This window comes from Pelophylax lessonae (assembly GCF_965119305.1).
Source record: "Pelophylax lessonae genome assembly, chromosome: 7".
Classification (NCBI taxonomy): Eukaryota; Metazoa; Chordata; class Amphibia; order Anura; family Ranidae; genus Pelophylax; species Pelophylax lessonae.
Genome location: NC_138774.1, coordinates 265080629 through 265100917, shown reverse-complemented (window position 1 = coordinate 265100917; position 20289 = coordinate 265080629). Strand labels below are relative to the sequence as shown.

The 20289-nt window shown below is 44.5% G+C and overlaps 1 protein-coding gene across 4 annotated transcripts in view; it reads right to left on the bottom strand.

Moving 5' to 3' along the window:
- DENND1A (DENN domain containing 1A) overlaps positions 1–20289 on the bottom strand; it is a 1402774-nt gene that overhangs the window by 1302561 nt on the left and 79924 nt on the right. For all 4 annotated transcript variants that reach the window (XM_082262893.1, XM_082262895.1, XM_082262894.1 and 1 more), the window contains exon 2: positions 6497–6567. In XM_082262893.1, the coding sequence (XP_082119019.1) occupies positions 6497–6567 (71 nt within the window). The remainder of the gene's footprint in view (positions 1–6496; positions 6568–20289) is intronic.

Below are 20289 nucleotides of genomic sequence, written 5' to 3'. Positions count from 1 at the left end.
TTCTCCTTGTATAAGCTGAAAGTTTAGAGGGACGGACAGGTCTTCGTAGATTTGCAGTGGTCTGATACTCCTTCCATTTCAATATTATCGCTTGCACAGTGCTCCTTGGGATGTTTAAAGCTTGGGAAATCTTTTTGTATCCAAATCCGGATTTAAACTTCTCCACAACAGTATCTCGGACCTGACTGGTATGTTCCTTGTTCTTCATGATGCTCTCTGCGCTTTAAACGGACCTCTGAGACCATCACAGTGCAGGTGCATTTATAATGAGACTTGATTACACACAGGAGGATTCTATTTATCATCATTAGTCATTTAGGTCAGCATTGGATCATTCAGAGATCCTCACTGAACTTCTGGGGAGAGTTTGCTGCACTGAAAGTAAAGGGGATGAATAATTTTGCCCGCCCAATTTTTCAGTTTTTTATTTGTTAAAAAAGTTTGAAATATCCAATAAATTTCGTTCCACTTCATGATTGTGTCCCACTTGTTGTTGATTCTTCACAAAAAATTACAGTTTTATATCTTTATGTTTGAAGCCTGAAATGTGGCAAAAGGTTGAAAAGTTCAAGGGGGCCGAATACTTTCGCAAGGCACTGTAACATGTTCTCACTCCTGCAGTCTCTTGCCAAATCCCCCCCCCCCTCCACCCCTCATTGCGACAGCTGGCTGGGGATATTCTCCCTGCACATGCTAATGCGGCCATGCTGGGCTCGGCCCACATGGCCGCGTCATTCTTTAGCAGAGATCTGTAAATTAATGAACTACAAGTACCAACAGCCTTTTCAGCTGACAGCTTGTAGTTCTCAATAAACTACCACTCTGCATAATGTCAGTGTGAACTGCCTGCTCATACCTCGTATGAGCAGGCAGTTTTGCACTGACAGGAAGACTCCGTGTATTACCAAGAGCGCTCAACAGCGCTCTGCTGTTGAGCGCTCTCGGTAATACACGGAGTCTTCCTGTCAGTGCAAAACTGTCTGCTCATACGAGGTATGAGCAGGCAGTTCACACTGACATTATGCAGTAGCCTGAGATTACACCCACGATCTGCTGATTACAGGTGCAATGCTTTACAGGTTCTTGAAAAATATTAAATAAAAAGATAAAGAAAAATGTGTATTTATTATTATTTATTTTTTTATTAAAAAAAATAAATAAATAGGTGAGCGGCGGTGACTCTCGGGGGTCCAGTACACCATTGCGGAAGCAGTAGGACCTATGCGAGCACCCCGATCCCCCCTTGTATTACATTTGATGCGCTTCCAAGATATTTTAAATGTGCGTGCAATACCAGAGTTTTATCCTTCAATAAAAAGTTAAAAGTGTTACTACACTAGTGGGGCCCTTTTGTTTCGTTTACATGAAATGTGAGTGAAGAAAGGCTGCCTAATTTAGGAGGTTTTGCTGGTACCAATATCCCGATTGCCACAGTTGGATATCTCTGCGCTGTAAGCCTGATCCATGAGAATGGAGGGCAATAAGTTGCGGTGAGTTGCTTGGCTGAGGGGTGTGCAGCACGGAGGTGGTGGATTTCTTTGGTTTTTCTTCATTCAGCACACAATTGAATCTCACCGGATCATCCTGTTATCACTAGTTTTTTTGGAACACTTTATAAGTGGATGAGGACTGTCTATTTATTTTTCACTTTAGGAGTGTTTCACAGTGGAAGTGGACTGCTTTGATTTATTCACTAGACTTCTAATTATTTACGGTGTACTATTGTATATTTTTATATATTTTTGCACATGTTACTCTGTCACAGTGTAATATTTTATATATGTGTGGCTAGTGGGATTATATATTCACTATGGTTGATAAACCTACAGCAATGTTGATTTCTTAATTTCTGTGTATTACCATCTAAAAAGGTTAAGAACCGCTATCACTAAATGAAAGGACTCCAATCTCCATGATGCCAAAGCTTATGGGAAGTGACCCACCCACGGAATGTTAGAAGGGTGAATTAAGCTTTGCAATAAGGCTCAGCAAAAACCAATCATTATGATGGTGGCAGGCTTCAATAACCCCAGCACACAAACTAACTCCTAGAGTAAAGACGGAAGTACTTCAACTTCTCCCAGACTCTAGTAGGAACAAGATTATGGGAAGCACTGGTCTTTCACATGCAAATAGGCTTCTCTGCTCTTAAACAATGATGAACTGCTCTGGAGTTAATAGATTTCACTGGAAGAGATTCATCTCTCTTTTTAACAAAGCAGGATGTTTTGGAGGGAAGGGGTAAAACGTGTGGTGGAGTTTATGAAAGGACCTTTTACAAGCTTTGTCTTGACACATAAGCTGCATTTTCCCTATTAATCCCCAACACACCATCAATGACCTGGTGCTTTTATATAACCCTTTCAAAGCTGGTGTCATTTCTAAAGCAATGGAGTAATACTGTCTGTTTCCAGCATGGCCCAATTTTACTATCAATGAGAACGACCCAAGTATCATTCAAAGTAATAACTTCAGGAACATGTATACTTAGAACAAGGCATAATTACAGTGTTCATGGAAAGATGGGTGAAACTGGGAATTTGGACTGCAGGCACACAATTAGGTGATTCTCATAACTTCCAGTGGCCTGGACTACTCAAACAATATTGGGTAAAACAAACAATTCCCGTATATACTCGAGTACAAGCCAACCCAAATATAAGCCGAGGCACTTCATTTTACCACAAAAAAACTGGGAAAACGTATTGACTCGAGTATAAGCCTAGGGTGGAAAATGTTGCAACTAGTGGACCAAACCGGAACACCAGGAGACCCAAAAAGAGGGGCTGCGGACATGGTACAAGAGATGCAGGGCTGTGGGCAGATGGAGGGAGATGGTACAGGCAAGATACAGGAGATGGTACAGGCATGGCACAGGAGATGGTACAGGAGATGGTACATGCATGGCACAGGAGATGGTACAGGAGATGGTACAGGCACGGTATAGGAGATGGTACAGGCACGGTACAGGAGATGGTACAGGCATGGCACAGGAGATGGTACAGGCATGGCACAAGAGATGCAGTGCTGCGGGCATGGTACAGAAAAATCTCTTGTACCATGCCCGCAGCACTGCATCTCCTGAGGAGATGCAAGGGCTGCGGAGGAGTCTCACTTACCTTTCTGCCTTACATTTAAAAAACGGCGCCGCCCGGCGCCAACACGTCACCGCGCATGCGCCGTCTGCCCGGCAATAGCCGAACGTGTACAGGCTTTCCGGAGCGGCGGCGGCGCATGCGCACTGACCAAGGAAAAGGTAAGTGAGACTGTGACTCGAGTATAAGCCGAGGGGGGTGAAAAAGTCGACTTATACTCGAGTATATACGGTAATAATTTATTCATGTTACATATGTTTCCAGCACTTTGAGAGCAAATTAACGGCATGGACACCTTCATTATACTATGGAACTTTAAAAAACACCTCCATCACATGCTACTGACACAGAACGCACATGTAGGAGAATAGGAGTGAAAATTAAAGCTGCATAAACACATCTTTTCAATTCTTTAATGGTTCATACAAACTAAGTGAAAAGAACAAGGAGTGGCCACACACAGGAACATTCAAACTCCAGAACACGCACACGAAGACAGAAGCTTATGATGGCATGAGGTTATGCTGTGCTATAATGCCAGTATTACACAGTAAGGTTCTGTAATGGCTTCACCATTGTCTACTAAGTTAGTGCTCAAAAGAAATTTTAGCTACTGTATGTCCAGACAAAATGAATATTTAGAGAAGTTTAAAACTTTAGAAAAAAAAAAAAAAGCCTTTTTTGGGAAGGGGTGTTTGTAGATAAAAACAAACTGTGTAGCTCTGACTAAAGTTTAATAATGCTCTGGCTTTAGGTGTAGGCCACTTATGTATCTCCTTAAGGGTGACTGGAATACTCCCAGGACATTGCCAAGTGAGGCCCAATCATTACTGCTCACCGCCTCCATCACGGGACCAAGCTTTTCCTCTGAATAAAACCCCCTTCACATGCTTTCTCTCCCCTGATACAGTAGCTCTAAATCCAACATTTGAGAGGTCCCCCCTGTGATGGTGGAGGTAAGCTGTAACAAAATCTCACACCACCCACACTTCAGAAATACCAGATCCTACAGTAGTGGTATTTAGTCAGTAGAGATGGGTTCAGGCATGTTCAGATCGTAGTCCCAACCCACCTGAGCAATCACGCCAGAAAACCCTTACTGCACACTGCCAATCATAGGCAGTGAGGTATTTCCCGGCTCGCAGCTGCACATAAGACACGCTGCCTATGATTGGTGGTGTGCAGTGATGGCTTCCTGGTGGGATTGCTCAGGTGGGTTGGGACTACAATCCAAACATGCCTGAGCCCATCCCTATTATTCACTAGGCATTGGAGATCACATGCAAAATATCAGGAAAATACTGCAAGTGTACCTGTTGCATACTCAAAAAAAGTGGGGCCTGAGGAAAGGTTCACTGCTTAATTACCTATTGTATTATATTTCAAGGTTTCTAGATTAAGGAGAGGCAAATGTACTGATGCACATTACCCTTCTCTCAATTCCTTTGATCCAGATATACCCATTTGTAAAATTCAGGAACGGCACACACCTTCTCTCCCATTTTTCCAAAATTTGTTCCCAGCACTATACAATTGTCAGCCAGGCTGCATGTCAGCATGCTGGCACAAAAAACATAACCGCTTTCACCACGCAAGAAGAAGGTAGATTGCTCTTGATGCCTCGAGGAACGTGGTCCAAGATCTTCATGAGGGATGGGGACAGTGGTGTATTTAGGTTTTGTGCTGCCCTAGGCATGACTAAACGTGCACCCCCTAATTGCAATATGACCCACCCCTTCCTGTAAAGGCCACACTCCTTCCTGTTTATGACCCGCCCTGTCATTTGTAAACTACAACCACAGTCTATCAGTGCCCATCAGTGCAGCATATCAGTACAGCCTCATCAGTGGCCACCAGTACAGCCTATCAGTGCATCATATCAGTGCCCATCAGTACAGCTTATCAGTGCCGCCTCGTCAGCGGCCATCAGTGCAATATATCAGTGCCCATCAGGGCACCATATCAGTTCAGCCCCATCAGTGAAGCATATCAGTGCCGCCTTGTGCCCATCAGTGCAGCCTCATTAGTGCCCATCAGTGCAGTTTATCAGTACCCACCATTGGCAACTCATTAGCGACCATCAGTGCTGCCATATCAGTGCAGCCCCATCAGTTATTTTAAGATATTTGAACTTGTGTTTGCTGCCACTGATTGTAGTCCTAGGATTATGTAACTTTTTTGTATAATAAATAGAAAGTCCATAGTCCTTATACAAATAAGTGAAATAATCACTGGCAGCAAACCCAAGTCCAAATTTTTTGCTGCCCCCCCTACAAAGTGCTGCCCTAGGCCAAGATACAGCACTGGATGGGGGTGTCAAACTGGTTCGTAGAGGAGAAAGAAATTCCATGAACTATTCAAATGGCAGTGTATGTTAGGGGATGTGGATGTGTGTTGTACCAAATTCAATTTTTTTCCTTCAACCCATTCCTAAACAACATACCCAAACTCAATGAGCAAGTAAAATAGAATTGTTCACTAAACTATTGTTTCATAAGAAAAGTAAGCCAGAGCAGATTCACTGTGAGTGAGAAGAGTGATATCATTTAAAGAGGCGAGGGCAGCACTGAATAATAGGAAACATGAGCGACTGCTAAAATTTGCAAAAAAAAAAAAACAAGCATATAGAAAAACGAGTTTCTTCCAAAAGGATAAATGTGCCAAAACGTTTGTAAGACTTGCAGGTCTATATCTGTGTGCTCCAACCATTCAGAAAAAGCAGTATTTTAGAAAAGGATGACTATGCATGATTAAAAGTAACAGTATTGTTCAAAGGCATGAAGTTGCGACAGCCGCCGAGGCATTCTTCAGAAGGATAATGGTATAAAAGTGTGCACGCAAGGTGAAGCTACAGTACCGGAGGGCACTTTGTCTAACACAGCTGCTCGACAGAGCAGGGAGACTGCATAAGCCCATCTCCCCGTGGAGCTCTATCACACCCAGAGGGCCACATTCAGTCTGCATAACATCATTAATTGTGTCCCTCAAGAGCACCCCACACTTCAAGATCTAAAACACAGGAAGCTCCACCACCCTGTGTGTGTGATCTTACCTGCCTATACAAAACCGCAGCCGCTCCTGGAAGAAGCTCGTCTGCAGTAACTGTCTTCCATATAGCTTTGCCAGCTCTGAAAATGGGTGTTTAAGCTTTGCAATAGTCAAAATGAGATTGGCAGTGCAGGGGTTATTTCACTTATATTCTGCTGGGATTTATACACTAATAGAAATCTTCAGGATTCAAGAAATGCACTCCCAAGAGCAGGACATCTTACTACTCTAGAGCTTTAAAACCACTTTGCCTTACAACAACATTTTAACCAAACATACGAAAGGTTACTGTCGGTAAATTAGGAAATAACTACACAAATGATAAAAGGGTAACATGAGGAAAATCCAAATACCTTCATTTGGTGCATTTGTTTCAGGACGGCTCACTTCTATGTAAACTTCAAATGTAGTCTCTGGATTTTGCCTGTAATAAAAATTATTTTTATTAGGACTCCTGGTCACACAAAAAACATATTCATTTAAGACACAGATAACCGTGCGCAAGACCTTAAAGCGGAGTTCTGGCCTCAAAAACATCTTTTCACCATCCGCTTGCTTTTGGCTAAGTTCACATGTAGGCGTTTTGGGGCGTTTTTCTGCTCTAGGATCAGCTCAACAAGACAAATCCTATTCATTTCAATGGCCCCTGTTCACATATGAGCGTTTTGACGTTTTAAGCAAAACGCTCAATGCTCAAAAAAGTACATGAGCTTCTTTTTGGGCCGATTACAGGCGTTTTTATTTTTTTTATATTGGTCATTTGTCAACCCAAAAACACCTGCACAAAAACGCCTACAAACGCCCCTGTAAAAACGCCTGTAAAACGCCTGAAAAAAACGCCTAAAAAAAGCCTGTAAATAGGAACGCCAAGATGTGAACTTAGCCTTAATGTACCTGAAAAGAATTGGATAATTTAATTTTTTTTTTTTTTATTTACTTACTTTGTTTTTAAAGAAAAACTGAATTTTTGTAAAATCTTACCTGTAAAATTCCTTTCTCCGAGTCCTCCGACAGTCGCCGCCTCCTCTAAGTCATCACTATTGGGTATTGACTTCCGCTCCGCCTGTCAATAGTGATGACTTAGAGGAGGCGGCGACTGTCGGAGGACGTAAGAGAAATATACTTACCTTCCTTCCTCTTCCTCCCTCTGCGGATACGGCCGCCGCCGTCACTTCCTCCTTGCATTGATTCCTGGAAGATGAGCGTCATCGCTCCCAGGAATCAATGCGCCTGCACCGGCCCTGCTCGTCACTTCCGGTGCATGCGCATCATTCCCTGCTAAACAGCTTCTGGGCATGCCCAGAAGCTGTTTAGCAGGGAATGACGCGCCTGCACCGCAAGTGACGAGTGGAGCCGGTGCAGGGCATTCTGGGACTCCGACCTCACCAAAGAGGACACTCCGGCTTCAGCTGCCCACACCTGAGATGGCAGCGCTGGACAAGAAATTTTCAAGGTAAGTATTTCTTCTAAAAGGTAAGTGAAACAGGGGACAGTTCAGAGGCTATCGTTTCTAAAAATGCACTAGTCCTGACTGTCCCGGGGGTATTTTTATCTAAAAAATGTTTTTCAGGGTGGAAATCCGCTTTAAAGTAAATGACATTCACCACAAATATGCAAGGTTCCCCCACCTTTTCACAAGCGAATCAGTTTATTAATAACTTTGAAGTTTGAAGTGCAGTTCTTTTTCTTCTCAACTGCTGGTTACACATAGGCTAAGGATTTTTAAAGCGAACCAGTTGAGGTTATAAAACAATGTAAAGAAATCTTCCTTTCGGAGCTTTCTTCGCTTTGTCTGAGCATGACTCTTAGCCCTGGTTCACACTGCTGCGACTTGTCATGCGACTTTTGACACAAAGTCACATAAGTCAAAACACATTTATTTCAATTGCAGCTATTTCAAATCAATGCAACTCAAGTCGCAGCGACTTCAACAAAGGTTCCCAGCAGTGTGATCCCCCACAGCTCTGTTCAAGTGATGAGTCCTGGCTAACACGGGGCTTTGGACTCCTCCTTGTTTGAAAGCACTAATTGGCACAGCACTGTCACATGAAGTGATTTACATCCTCCCTTCTATCCAGAAGTATTGGGAATTTACTTAGGAAAGTGAACTTATTCTTTGGTTAAAAAAAAATCTATTCAAGTATGTATTCCTAACTCCAAAGTAGTGGATGTGTATAGAATATTCAAGGAGAATAAGGATATTGTTTAGTATCACTCAGGCTGCATTTTGGCTAGAGAAAGCAGTTTGATAAAATGTAAATATACGAGTTATGGGTGTGCTCTCACAGTGGGATACATTAGGTACAGGCCTCTCAAAGCTTTTTGTGAAAGTTAACCCCTTCAGGACCGGAAGATTTTCCCCCTTAACCACTTGCCGACCGCCGCACGACTATTTACTGCGGCGGTCAGCCCCTGACAGGAAAAGCGACATAGGACTACGTCGCTAGCCTGTGAGGCTCTAGGGAGCGTGTGCATGATCAAAAAAATCGCACAGGTGATCAAATACCACCAAAAGAAAGCTCTGTTTGTGGGAAAAATAGGACGTCAAATTTGTTTAGGTACAGCTTCGCACGACCGCGCAATTGTCCGTTAAAGTCACGCAGTGCCGAATCGCAAAATAGGCCCTGGTCAGGAAGGGGGTAAAATCTTCCGGGGCTTAAGTGGTTAATGACCAGGCCATATTTTGCGATTCGGCACCGCGTTACCTTAACGGACAATTGCGTGGTCGTGCGATGCTGTACCCAAATAAAATTGATGTCCTTTTTTCCCCACAAAGAGAGCTTTCTTTTGGTGGTATTTGATCACCTCTGCGATTTTTATTTTTTGTGCTACAAACGAAAAAATAGCGACAATTCTGAAAAAAAATATATAATATAGAATATTTTTCACATTCTGCTATATAACATTCCCCAAACAAAAAATGTAAAAGTCAAAATTGTTTAACCTTTTAGACCAATTTGTTTTCGGCTACATATTTTTGGTAAAACAAAAAAACAAAATCGCAATAAGCGCATTTTGATTTGTTTGCGCAAAAGTTATCGCGTCTACTAACTACGGGAAAGATGTATTTTTTTTTTTTTTTTACTAGTAATGGTGGCGATCTGCGATTTTTAGCAGGATTGCGACATTGTGGCGGACAGATCAGACCCCTAACTGAAATTTTTTTCCACTTTTGGGGGCACAAGTGACATTACTACAGTAATCAGTGTTAAAAATATGCACTGTTACTGTAATAATGACACTGCAGGGAAGGGGTTAACACTGTGGGTGATCAAAGGGTTAAATGTGTACCTAGGGAGAGTGATTCTAACTGTATGGGGGTTGGGCTTTTGAAATGATCACAGAGACCTGTGATCCTATATAGAAGGATCACAGGAGCTCTGTGATCATTTCAGAAAGAACAGTCAGCTGTGTTTACAACGTTCTCTCTCAGCGGGGAACGATCGCGGGTGTCAGGCGGCAATCGGAGCCACCTGTCCCGTGCATCTGAGTCCCCGCTGCCAAGTGGGGGCGGAAGTGCGTTGCTGGCGGCATGTGCTCGCCCCCTAACTGTAGGCGCGCGACCGACGTAGACCTACATCGGTCCGCACAGGAGAGCCGCCCTGCCACAGTAAATCGTCGGTGGGCGGTCTGGTAGTGGTTAAGTAAAGGGATTATGTTAGTAAAGTTGTACACTCTAATCCTAGCCACTGTATAATGGTATGCATTTAGCAATGAGTGCTAAAGAGTAAAGTACCATCTCAGTAGTAATTTAGAAACATTTTCCAGCCCTAAAATATTTTTAGAGCTTTTGAATGTGGAAGTAAAAACTTTGGAAGAGTTCCCTGCAGTTAGTGGTGTACCTGGCTCTTCTTCCCATTTAGTACAGTATATGAAGTGTGGTGCTCGTGTTGGTTATCATGATCATAAAGTAAAATAATACTGTGCCTACTAAAGCCAAGCAGGCACATCTCAGAAAGTCAGAAACTTACTTCTTAGGCTCCATGCACACAGGGCGTCATAAAAACGTGCTCCAAAGCTGTTTACATAACGCCGGGAAACAGCAGCTGTAAAAACGTGCTTTCAGTAGCTTTTTCTACTAGCGTTATTGCACGTTTGGCCACAGTAGCTGTTAGCAGCGTTTTTTCTGCCTCCATTCAAAATCAATGGTTCCCCATGGGAGCCTATTGATTTGAATGGAAGTCACACCGCAGGTCGGATCAAGGTGATCCGACTTGCGGTGCGACCTGCACTGTGAGAATCTTGAGGGGGAACTCCACGCCAAAATGGGGAAAAAAACGGCGTGGGGTTCCCCCCCAGGTTCCAAACCAGGCCCTTCGGGTCTGGTATGGAATTTGAGGGTAGCCCCGCGCCGAAAAAACGGCGTGGGGTCCCCCCCAAAATCCATACCAAACCCTTATCCGAGCATGCAGTCCGGCATGCCAGGAAAGGGGAGGGGACGAGCGAGCGGCCCCACCCCCCCTGGATCATACCAGGCCACACGCCCTCAACATGGGGGGGGTGTGGGTGCTTTGGGGCAGGGGGGGGCTCTGCACCCCGCACCTCAAAGCACCTTGCCCCCATGTTGATGAGGACAAGGGCCTCATCCCCACAACCCTGGCCGGTGGTTGTGGGGGTCTGCGGGCAGGGGGCTCATCGGAATCTGGAAGCCCCCTTTAACAAGGGGGCCCCCCCCAGATCCCGGACCCCCTCCCTATGTGAATGGGTATGGGGTACACTGTACCCCTACTCATTCACCCCATAAAATGCAGTGTATGGAAATAATGACAGGAGACGTTTTGGAAAATTTATTAAAAATCTTCATCCGGCTCTTGTCCTCTCCGGGGGTCTTCTCCTCTCCGAGGGTCTTCTGCTCTTTTGCTGTCCGCCCTTCTTGTCTTCTCTCCGGGGGTCTTCTGCTGTCTTCTCCTCTCCGAGAGTCTTCTGCTCTTTTGCTGCCCGCCCTTCTTGTCTTCTCCTCTCTGGGGGTCTTCTGCTATCTTCTCCTCTCCGGGGGTCTTCTGCTGTCCGCCCTTCTTGTCTTCTCCTCTCCGCCCTTCTGCTGTCCAATCTTCTTGTCTTCTCCTCTCCGGTCTTCTGCTCTTTTGCTGTCGGCTGTCCTTCTTCCTCCGGTCCTCCTCCGACGACGTCTTCAGCGATTATGCCGGCCTCTGGTCTCCGCAGCTTATTATATAGCCATTAGGGGCGTGGCCGCCAGATGACGTCATCGGGAGACCACGCCCCCTTGTGTCACAGATGACGTCATCTGTGACACAAGGGGGCGTGGTCTCCCGATGACGTCATCTGGCGGCCACGCCCCTAATGGCTATATAATAAGCTGCGGAGACCAGAGGCCGGCATAATCGCTGAAGACGTCGTCGGAGGAGGACCGGAGGAAGGAGGACAGCCGACAGCAAAAGAGCAGAAGCCCGGAGAGGAGAAGACAAGAAGATTGGACAGCAGAAGGGCGGAGAGGAGAAGACAAGAAGGGCGGACAGCAGAAGACCCCCGGAGAGGAGAAGACAGCAGAAGACCCCCAGAGAGGAGAAGACAAGAAGGGCGGACAGCAAAAGAGCAGAAGACTCTCAGAGAGGAGAAGACAGCAGAAGACCCCCGGAGAGAAGACAAGAAGGGCGGACAGCAAAAGAGCAGAAGACCCTCGGAGAGGAGAAGACCCCCGGAGAGGACAAGAGCCGGATGAAGATTTTTAATAAATTTTCCAAAACGTCTCCTGTCATTATTTCCATACACTGCATTTTATGGGGTGAATGAGTAGGGGTACAGTGTACCCCATACCCATTCACATAGGGAGGGGGTCCGGGATCTGGGGGGGGCCCCCTTGTTAAAGGGGGCTTCCAGATTCCGATGAGCCCCCTGCCCGCAGACCCCCACAACCACCGGCCAGGGTTGTGGGGATGAGGCCCTTGTCCTCATCAACATGGGGGCAAGGTGCTTTGAGGTGCGGGGTGCAGAGCCCCCCCTGCCCCAAAGCACCCACACCCCCCCCCCCCCCATGTTGAGGGCGTGTGGCCTGGTATGATCCAGGGGGGGTGGGGCCGCTCGCTCGTCCCCTCCCCTTTCCTGGCATGCCGGACTGCATGCTCGGATAAGGGTTTGGTATGGATTTTGGGGGGGACCCCACGCCGTTTTTTCGGCGCGGGGCTACCCTCAAATTCCATACCAGACCCGAAGGGCCTGGTTTGGAACCTGGGGGGGGGACCCCACGCCGTTTTTTTCCCCATTTTGGCGTGGAGTTCCCCCTCAAGATTCTCACAGTGCAGGTCGCACCGCAAGTCGGATCACCCTGATCCGACCTGCGGTGTGACTTCCATTCAAATCAATAGGCTCCCATAGGGAACCATTGATTTTGAATGGAAGAAAAAAAACGTATAACGTGGCTTAACGCACGTTAAGCAACGTTATGAAGCCTTATGGAGCCTTTAGCAGCGTCAGACGTTTTTTGCAGCTTGACGCTGGAGCTCCTGAACCCACAGTTCCTGGGTTTTTTTTGGAGCTGTAAAACGCCTATGCCACTTGGAGCTCCTAAAAGCTCTATGTGTGCATGAGGCCATAGAATAACATGGATGGGCGTTCTGCAGCTGCAAAAAAAAACGTCTGACGCTGCTAACAGCAGCTGTAAAAACGTCCAGTGTGCATGAGGCCTTAGGCTTCATGTACACGGGACGTTTAAAAACCTCTCCTAAACGCTGGGAACTTGACAGCTAGTAATCGTCGATTAAAAACGTCCATTTTGCCGTGTTCACATGCCGCGTTTATGCATTGTAAAATGGTCAGAAATGTATCCCCATGCCCATTGAAAATACGTATAAACAAAATGCTTAAAAAAAACGAGTTACCACGTTTAGACGCGTTTGCACGCTGTTACAAGCATTTGACATTTCAAATGCCAATAAACTTCTGTCTGAATGCATTTTTTTGCTTTTAAAAAAAAAAATGCCACTCAAATTTAAAAAAAAAAAAAAAACGAACACCTGAAAGAAAAACACAATGAGCTAGTATGCATCACATACTAGCTCATTATGAAATACCTAAGAACGAAGCCCCGAAGTGCCGACCGCTCACCTCTCTCATGGGTGACATGTTGTGTCGCCCTTCTTCCGGGTTTGCGGCATCCGTCCATCTGATTGGCTGGACCTGCAATGACATCTCTCCCGCGCATGTGCGCGGGAGCCGACGGTAACGGCACGGGCCCTGAAGGAACGGCACGAGCGGCAGCAGTAGCAGTGTACGTGAGGCCTTAGAGAAGTTTCTAGGGACTCTGGCAGTAGATAGTATGGGTGTCTGGGGAGGGTAAGTAAAGAATACTTATGCTGACAGTATACTGAGAACCTGCTACTATGCCTACTGGTGGCTTATTTTGTATTCACTTAGTGATTTATTCCATTCCTTTAGCTACAGTATCTAACCTGAAAGTACCTGTGCATGGATACTGTACAGTAGAATGCTCTTTATCAACCCCTCTTTACTTTATTTATCACAGCTCTCTAGCAATCCTTAGTTAGCAGCTGTGAAACTCTGTGTGACAAGTTGGCTTTTACCTTCAGAAGTCTGATCTGCAGTGCCATCAAAGACATTATTTCTCTATTACCAATTGATTGCATTTATTTTTCTTTCTTTCTTTCTGTTGGCTGACATGTATTTGGTTATTTTGTAGTATCTTTTAGACGTGGGGTTTTGAGATCACATCTATTTGATTATCATTACTATAGAGGTCAGCCTTTCCCAACCTTTACAACACAGAGGAACCCATTAAATAAATTTCTGGTCTCGGGGAACCCCCTGCTAAAAATTAAAAGTCTACAACTCATGACACATTAGTGTGACAGTCAGTGGGAAGAATGATCCTTACTCTTGTCATCATTGGGAAGAATTACCCCCCTTACAGATAGCTAAAAGGAACAATGGTGTCATTGGGAACTTATCTGAGAGGCAGAAATTGCCCATTGCTCAAGGAACCTCTAGCAACCTCCAGAGGAACCCTGGTTGAGAAACCCTGATATAGGTAATGCAAATTGTGTTACAGGTCACCACTATTTAGAGGAAGAAGTATCCCATTTTTTTTAAACTAGAAATAAATAGGGATTTTGTTGCTCTCTTCCTTCTGTCTGATTGAAATGTTTTCTATGTTGACTGTCCCTTCAACTTTTACATACCTTATTAAACTCAAATCTGTACTCTAACCTTTCAGAGTATAGAGGGCTTTTCTCCTTTCTCTACACCAGGGGTCTTCAAACTATGGCCCTCCAGGTGTTCAGGATCTACAATTTCCATAATGCCTAGTCATGTCTGTGAATGTCAGAGTTTTATAATGCCTCATGGGACATGTAGTTCTGCAACAGCTGGAGGGCCGTAGTTTGAAGATCCCTGGCCTACATGGTCCTCCATAGTGCACTCCTTGGGATGCTCTGCCAATGGCTACATACATATTTACCTCTCCAATCTTAAAGGTTTATAGTACAATGACATTGCACCTTGGGGTATCGGTCATCTGTAGTAAAAACATGTATGGCCTGTTCCATTTCTCTTCACACAAACTGATCTGATCGGTTTGTTCACTTTCCCCTTCTCCACACAGACATTGCTCCCATCCTCCTTTTATACATCACATCTTCACTGCTGCTTCTTGTAGTCCTAAGTTTTACTTTTCTCTCTCTTGGTTTACCTCCAGCTTATCTTCTCTTTTACTTTCCCTGCTTTTCCTTTACTACCTACTTTCTTATTAGTGCCTCACTGTGTTCTCCAGTGTGAAAAATATACAGGTGCATCTCAAAAAATTAGAATATCATCAAAAAGTTAATTAATTTCAGTGATTCAAATCAAAAAATGAAAGTTGTATATTATATAGGTTCATTGCACACAGAGTGATAGGTTTCAAACATTTATTTCTTTTAATGTTGATGATTATGGCTTATAGCCATTGAAAACCCAAAATACAGTATCTCGGAAAATTCGAATATTGTAGACTCATGGTGCAACACTCTAATCAGCTAATTAATTCAAAACACCAGTAAAGGTTTCCCCGAGCCTTTAAATGGTCTCTCAGTCTGGTTCAGTAGGTTACACAATCATGGGGAAGGCTGCTGACTTGACAGTTGTCCAGAAAGCAATCATTGACACCGTCCACAAGGAGGGTAAGTCACAAAAGGTCATTGCTAAAGAAGCTGTTCACAGAGTGCTGTATCCAAGCATATTAATAGAAAGTTGAGTGGAACGCAAAAGTGTGTTAGAAAAAGGTGCACAAGCAACAGGGGTAATCACAGCCTTGAAAGGATTGTGAAGCAAAGGCCATTCAAGAATTTGGGGGAGATCCACAAGGAGTGGATACTAGCTGGTGTCAGTGCTTCAAGAGCCACAGCACACGGACATATCCAGGACATGGGTTATAACTGTCGCATTCCTTGTGTCAAGCCACTACTGAACCAGAGACAACGTCCGAAGTGGCTTGCTTGGGCTAAGGAGAAAAAAAAGGAATGGACTGCTGCTCAGTTGTCCAAAGTCCTCTTTCCTGAAAAAAGTAAATTTTGCATTTAAAACGGAGTTCCACCCTGGAATTTTTTTTTTTTTTTTTTAAATACCCCCGGGACAGTCAGGGCTAGTGCATTCCACAATGGCTAGCCTCTGATCTGTCCCGGGTTGCACTTACCTGTTAGGACAAATACTTACCTTGAAAACGTCTTGTCCAGCGCTACCATCTCAGATGTGGGCAGCTTGAAGCCAGCGAGATCCTCTTCGGCGTCCTCTTCCGCCTTCTTCGGTCCCACGATGCCCTGCGCCGGCCCCGCCGTCACTTCCGGGTCGCGCGTGTCATCCCTCCACAGCTTCTGGGCATGCCCAGAAGCTGTTTAGAAGGGGATGACGCGCGCGCGCCCCGGAACTGACGTCGGGGCCGGTGCAGGCTCAATGATTCCTGGGAGCGATGACGTTCAGCTCCCAGGAATCATTGCAGAGCCAGGAAGTGACGACGGGCAGCGGGCGAGGAAGGAGGAAGAAGGAAGTAAGGTAAGTATATTTTCTTCGCTACGAGGTAAGTAAAAAAAAAAAAAATGCGATTATCCATTTCTTTTTCAGGTGACCCGGAGCGAGAAGATGGAGGTAAGTATAAAATTAGGGTGGAACTCCACTTTAATTTGGAATTCAAGGTCCCAGAGAGGAGAGGAGAGGAGAGGAGAGACACAGAATCCAAGTTGCAAGAGGTCCAGTATAAAGTATTAACCATTAATGAGGATTTGGGGAGCCATGTCATCTGCTGGTGTTGGTCCACTGTGTTTTATCAGGTCCAAAGTCAGTGCAGCCCTCTACCAGAAAATTCAGAGCGCTTCATGCTTCCCTCTGCTGACCAGCTTTATGGAGATGCTGATTTCATTTTCCAGCAGGACTTGGCACCTTCCCACACTGCCAAATGTACCAATATCTGGTTTAATGGTCATGGTATCACTGTGCTTGATTGGCCAGCAAATTTGCCTGACCTAAACCCTAAAGAGAGTTTGTGGGGTATTGTCAAGAGGAAGATGAGAGACACCAGACCCAACGATGCAGACGAGCTGAAGGCTGCTATCAAAGCAACCTGGACTTTCATAAAACCTCAGTAGTGCCATAGACTGATTGTCTCCATGCCACCCCACATTGATGTAGTAATTCATGCAATAGGAGCCCTGACCAACTATTGAGTGCATACTATACTGTGCATGGACATACTTTTCAGTGAGCCAACATTTCTGTATTAAAAATCTTTTTTTCTATTAGTCCTATGTAATATTCAAATACTCTGAGATACTAAATTTTGGTTTAAAAAGAAAAAAATGCTCTAAACAGATCACTGAATCTAAATAATATATGAGTTTCACTTTTTAAATTGAACTACTGAAATAAGTTAACTTTTTGATGTTATTCAAATTTCTTTTTTGAGTTACTTTGGACCCTTTACTACATGCAGCAGTAGTGTATGTGGAATTGGCCTCCACCATCCATCGGACCAATTACAGCACCCTTTAATGGCCAATGAGTTGACAAGAGGGTGACCACTTAAACTACATTCAACAGTCAGTGATTTGAATCACGGGCATATTTGTCACGATTCGGCCCACAATTTTAAAGCGCCAAGGTGTGAACGACAAATCGCAGAACCCACATTTGAAATGCCATTTATTTGAATGGCACCTAAAAATGCGGTGTGGTGCTGCCACGATTATTGTGCAATAAATCACGCTGCAATCACGGCAACCAACATCGCATTAAGAATTTCGCCCAAAAGTAGCTGAACTTTTTTTGGGCGACAAGCTTCACATGATGCGGGTTGCCACAATTGTAGTGCAATTTGTTGTGTGACAATTGCAGCAGAACAGCACCGCGATTTTAGGTGCCATTCAAATGAATGACACTTCAAATGTGCATTCTGCGGTTTGTCACTCACACGTCGGCATTTTGTAATCTCTGCTAATCTGCCCGCGATTCAAAACCCTGAGGGTCATTGTTCTGTTGGAAGAAGAACCTTCACCCCATTCTGAGGTCCAGAGCGCTCTGGAGCAGGTTTTTATCAAAGATGTCTGTGTAAATTGCTGCGTTGATTTTTTCCCTCGATCTTGTCTAGCCTTCCAGTTGCTGCCACTGAAAAACATTCTCACAGCATGATGCTGCCACCACCACAGCTTCACTGTAGGGATGGTATTGGCCGGGTGATGAGCGGTGCCTGGTTTCCTCCAGATATGGCACTCGCCGAACATTCAGCAAGTGCCATATCTGGAGGAATGTTCGGCACTTGCCGAACATTCAAGCCAAAGAGCTCCATCTTTTTTTCATCAGACCAGAGAATTTTGTTTCTCATGGTCTGAGGGTCCTTCAGGTGCCTTTTGGCAAATCCAGGCAGGCTGTCATGTGCCTTTTACGGAGGAGTAGCTTCTGTGTGGCCACTCTACCATACAGGTCTGATTGGTGAAGTGCTGCAGAGATGGTTGTTCTTCTGGATGGTTCTCCTCTCTCCACAGAGAAACGCTGGAGCTCTGTCAGAGTGACCATTGGGTTTTTTGGTCACCTTCCTGACTAAGGCCCTTCTCCCCCAATCGCTCAGTTTGGGCACTCTAGGAAGAGTCCTGGTGTTTACAAACTTCTTCTTATTTACAGATGATGGAGGCCACTGTGCTCATTGGGACCTTCAATGCTGCAGAAATCTTTCTGTACCCTTCCCCAGATCTGTGCCTCCATACAATCCTGTCTCAGAGGTCTACAGCCAATTCCCTGGATTTCATTGCATGGTTTGTGCTCTGACATTCACTGTTAACTGTGGGACCTTAGACAGACAGGTGTGTGCCTTTTCAAATCATGTCCAATCAACTGAATTTACCACAGGTGGACTCCAATCAAGTTGTAGAAACAGCTCAGGGATGATCAGTGGAAACAAAATGCACCTGCATTAAATTTTGATTGTCATGGCGAAGGCTGTAAATACTTCTTCTGTACATCTGATTTTTATTTTTATTAAAGGCTGCAAAGATTTCAAACAAACGTCTTCCAAGTTGTCTTTATGGGGTATTGTTTGTAGAATTTTAAGGAAAATAATGAATTTAATCCATTTTGGAACAAAATTGTAACATAACAAAATGTGAAAAAAGTGAAGCATTGTGAATACTTTCCCATTGCACTGTAATTTAATTTAAAGTAATTCCTGAAGTGACTTTTTACATGCTTCACAGCGTAACTTTTTTCTTGATGGTAAAAACAAAACATTTAGCACCCTTGATTGGTGACTATTCAGATAGCAGGAAAAAGCCACCAAGAGACTGTAGTTTTCAATAAGCGAGGAACTACCACTGAAATGGCTGATATAACCAAATGTCACTTTGACCTAGTTTTCTTGTAGCAAAGATCCTGGTTAATATGAAGTCCAGTACCTAACACTCTTAACAAGCTTGTCTGTGACTATCTTCACGAAGACATCATGCTGGTTGACAACACAGATTACATACAACACAAAAGGAGAGGACCCTATTGCATGTTGGAACCGGAGTATTTTCCAACTACATAACGGCTTAGATCTTACCTTATTATCAGGAGAAAAAAAAAAAAGTAATTTACAGAAGAATCAAATTACTGTACTTGTGGACAAGCAAAATAGAAAAATTTAGAATGTCTTCATTGAAAGACATGTTCTTTGCAACCGACACTGTAAAACTTTCTTTTTTCATTTTTAGCCATGTGTTCAGAATATTTATCTATCTATCCATCCATCATCTATCATGTATTCTATATAGATTATTTTATATAATGATCAGCCCACAATTTTTATGTTTTTAAGGATCTTAAAGTAAATGCAAATTAATTATCAATATATTTCTAATATTTGCTCCCTTTTCTGTTAAACATACAATTGAAAGAGTTTTATTACACCTGTTCAGCTAGTGCAAAGAAAAAAATGGGAATTTTGACTTTACGTAAAATCCATTTCTCTGATGTTGACGGACACAGCTCCTGAGAATCTAGACCAGTAGGTTATACTGCCCCCTACAGGAGTAGGACACTAGGCAGAAAAAAAAAAGAATCAACTACGCCTATGGGCAATCCCAGGAGGTATACTCCCCCTCTCTGCTATAGGTACTCCGTTTCGTCACAAGCAGTGTCAGAAGAATTACAACTCCATAGAGGGGTGGGTGCTGTGTCCATCAATGAACATCAGAGAAATGGATTTTACGGCAAGTCAAAAATGCCATTGTCTCTTTCGTTCATTGACGGACACAGCTCCTGAGAATCTTGACCAGTGGGTGGTCCCAAAGCAGTGTCAAAACATGAGGGGTGGGAACAGAAAAAAAATTCCAAAGGCTAAACCATAGCTCAACAAAAACAACTGGAGCCCGCCTGAAACATAACTCCCCCAAAGAGGGAACAGACCCTCTAAACAGCAGCCTGCAAAACCTTGCGGCCAAAAGAAGCATCCACAGATGCAAACACATCCACTTTATAGAATTTTGTAAAAGTGTGCACCCACGACCAGGTGGCCGCCTTGCACACCTGCGTCACTGAAGCCTGGCGACGGAAGGCCCAAGAAGCACTGAGCGCCCGAGTAGAGGGCGCCTTCACAGGGAAAGAAGGAACCTGTCCCTTGCTCGAATAGGCCTGACTCACCATCTGTCTGATCCATCTTGAAATGGTCGCAGAA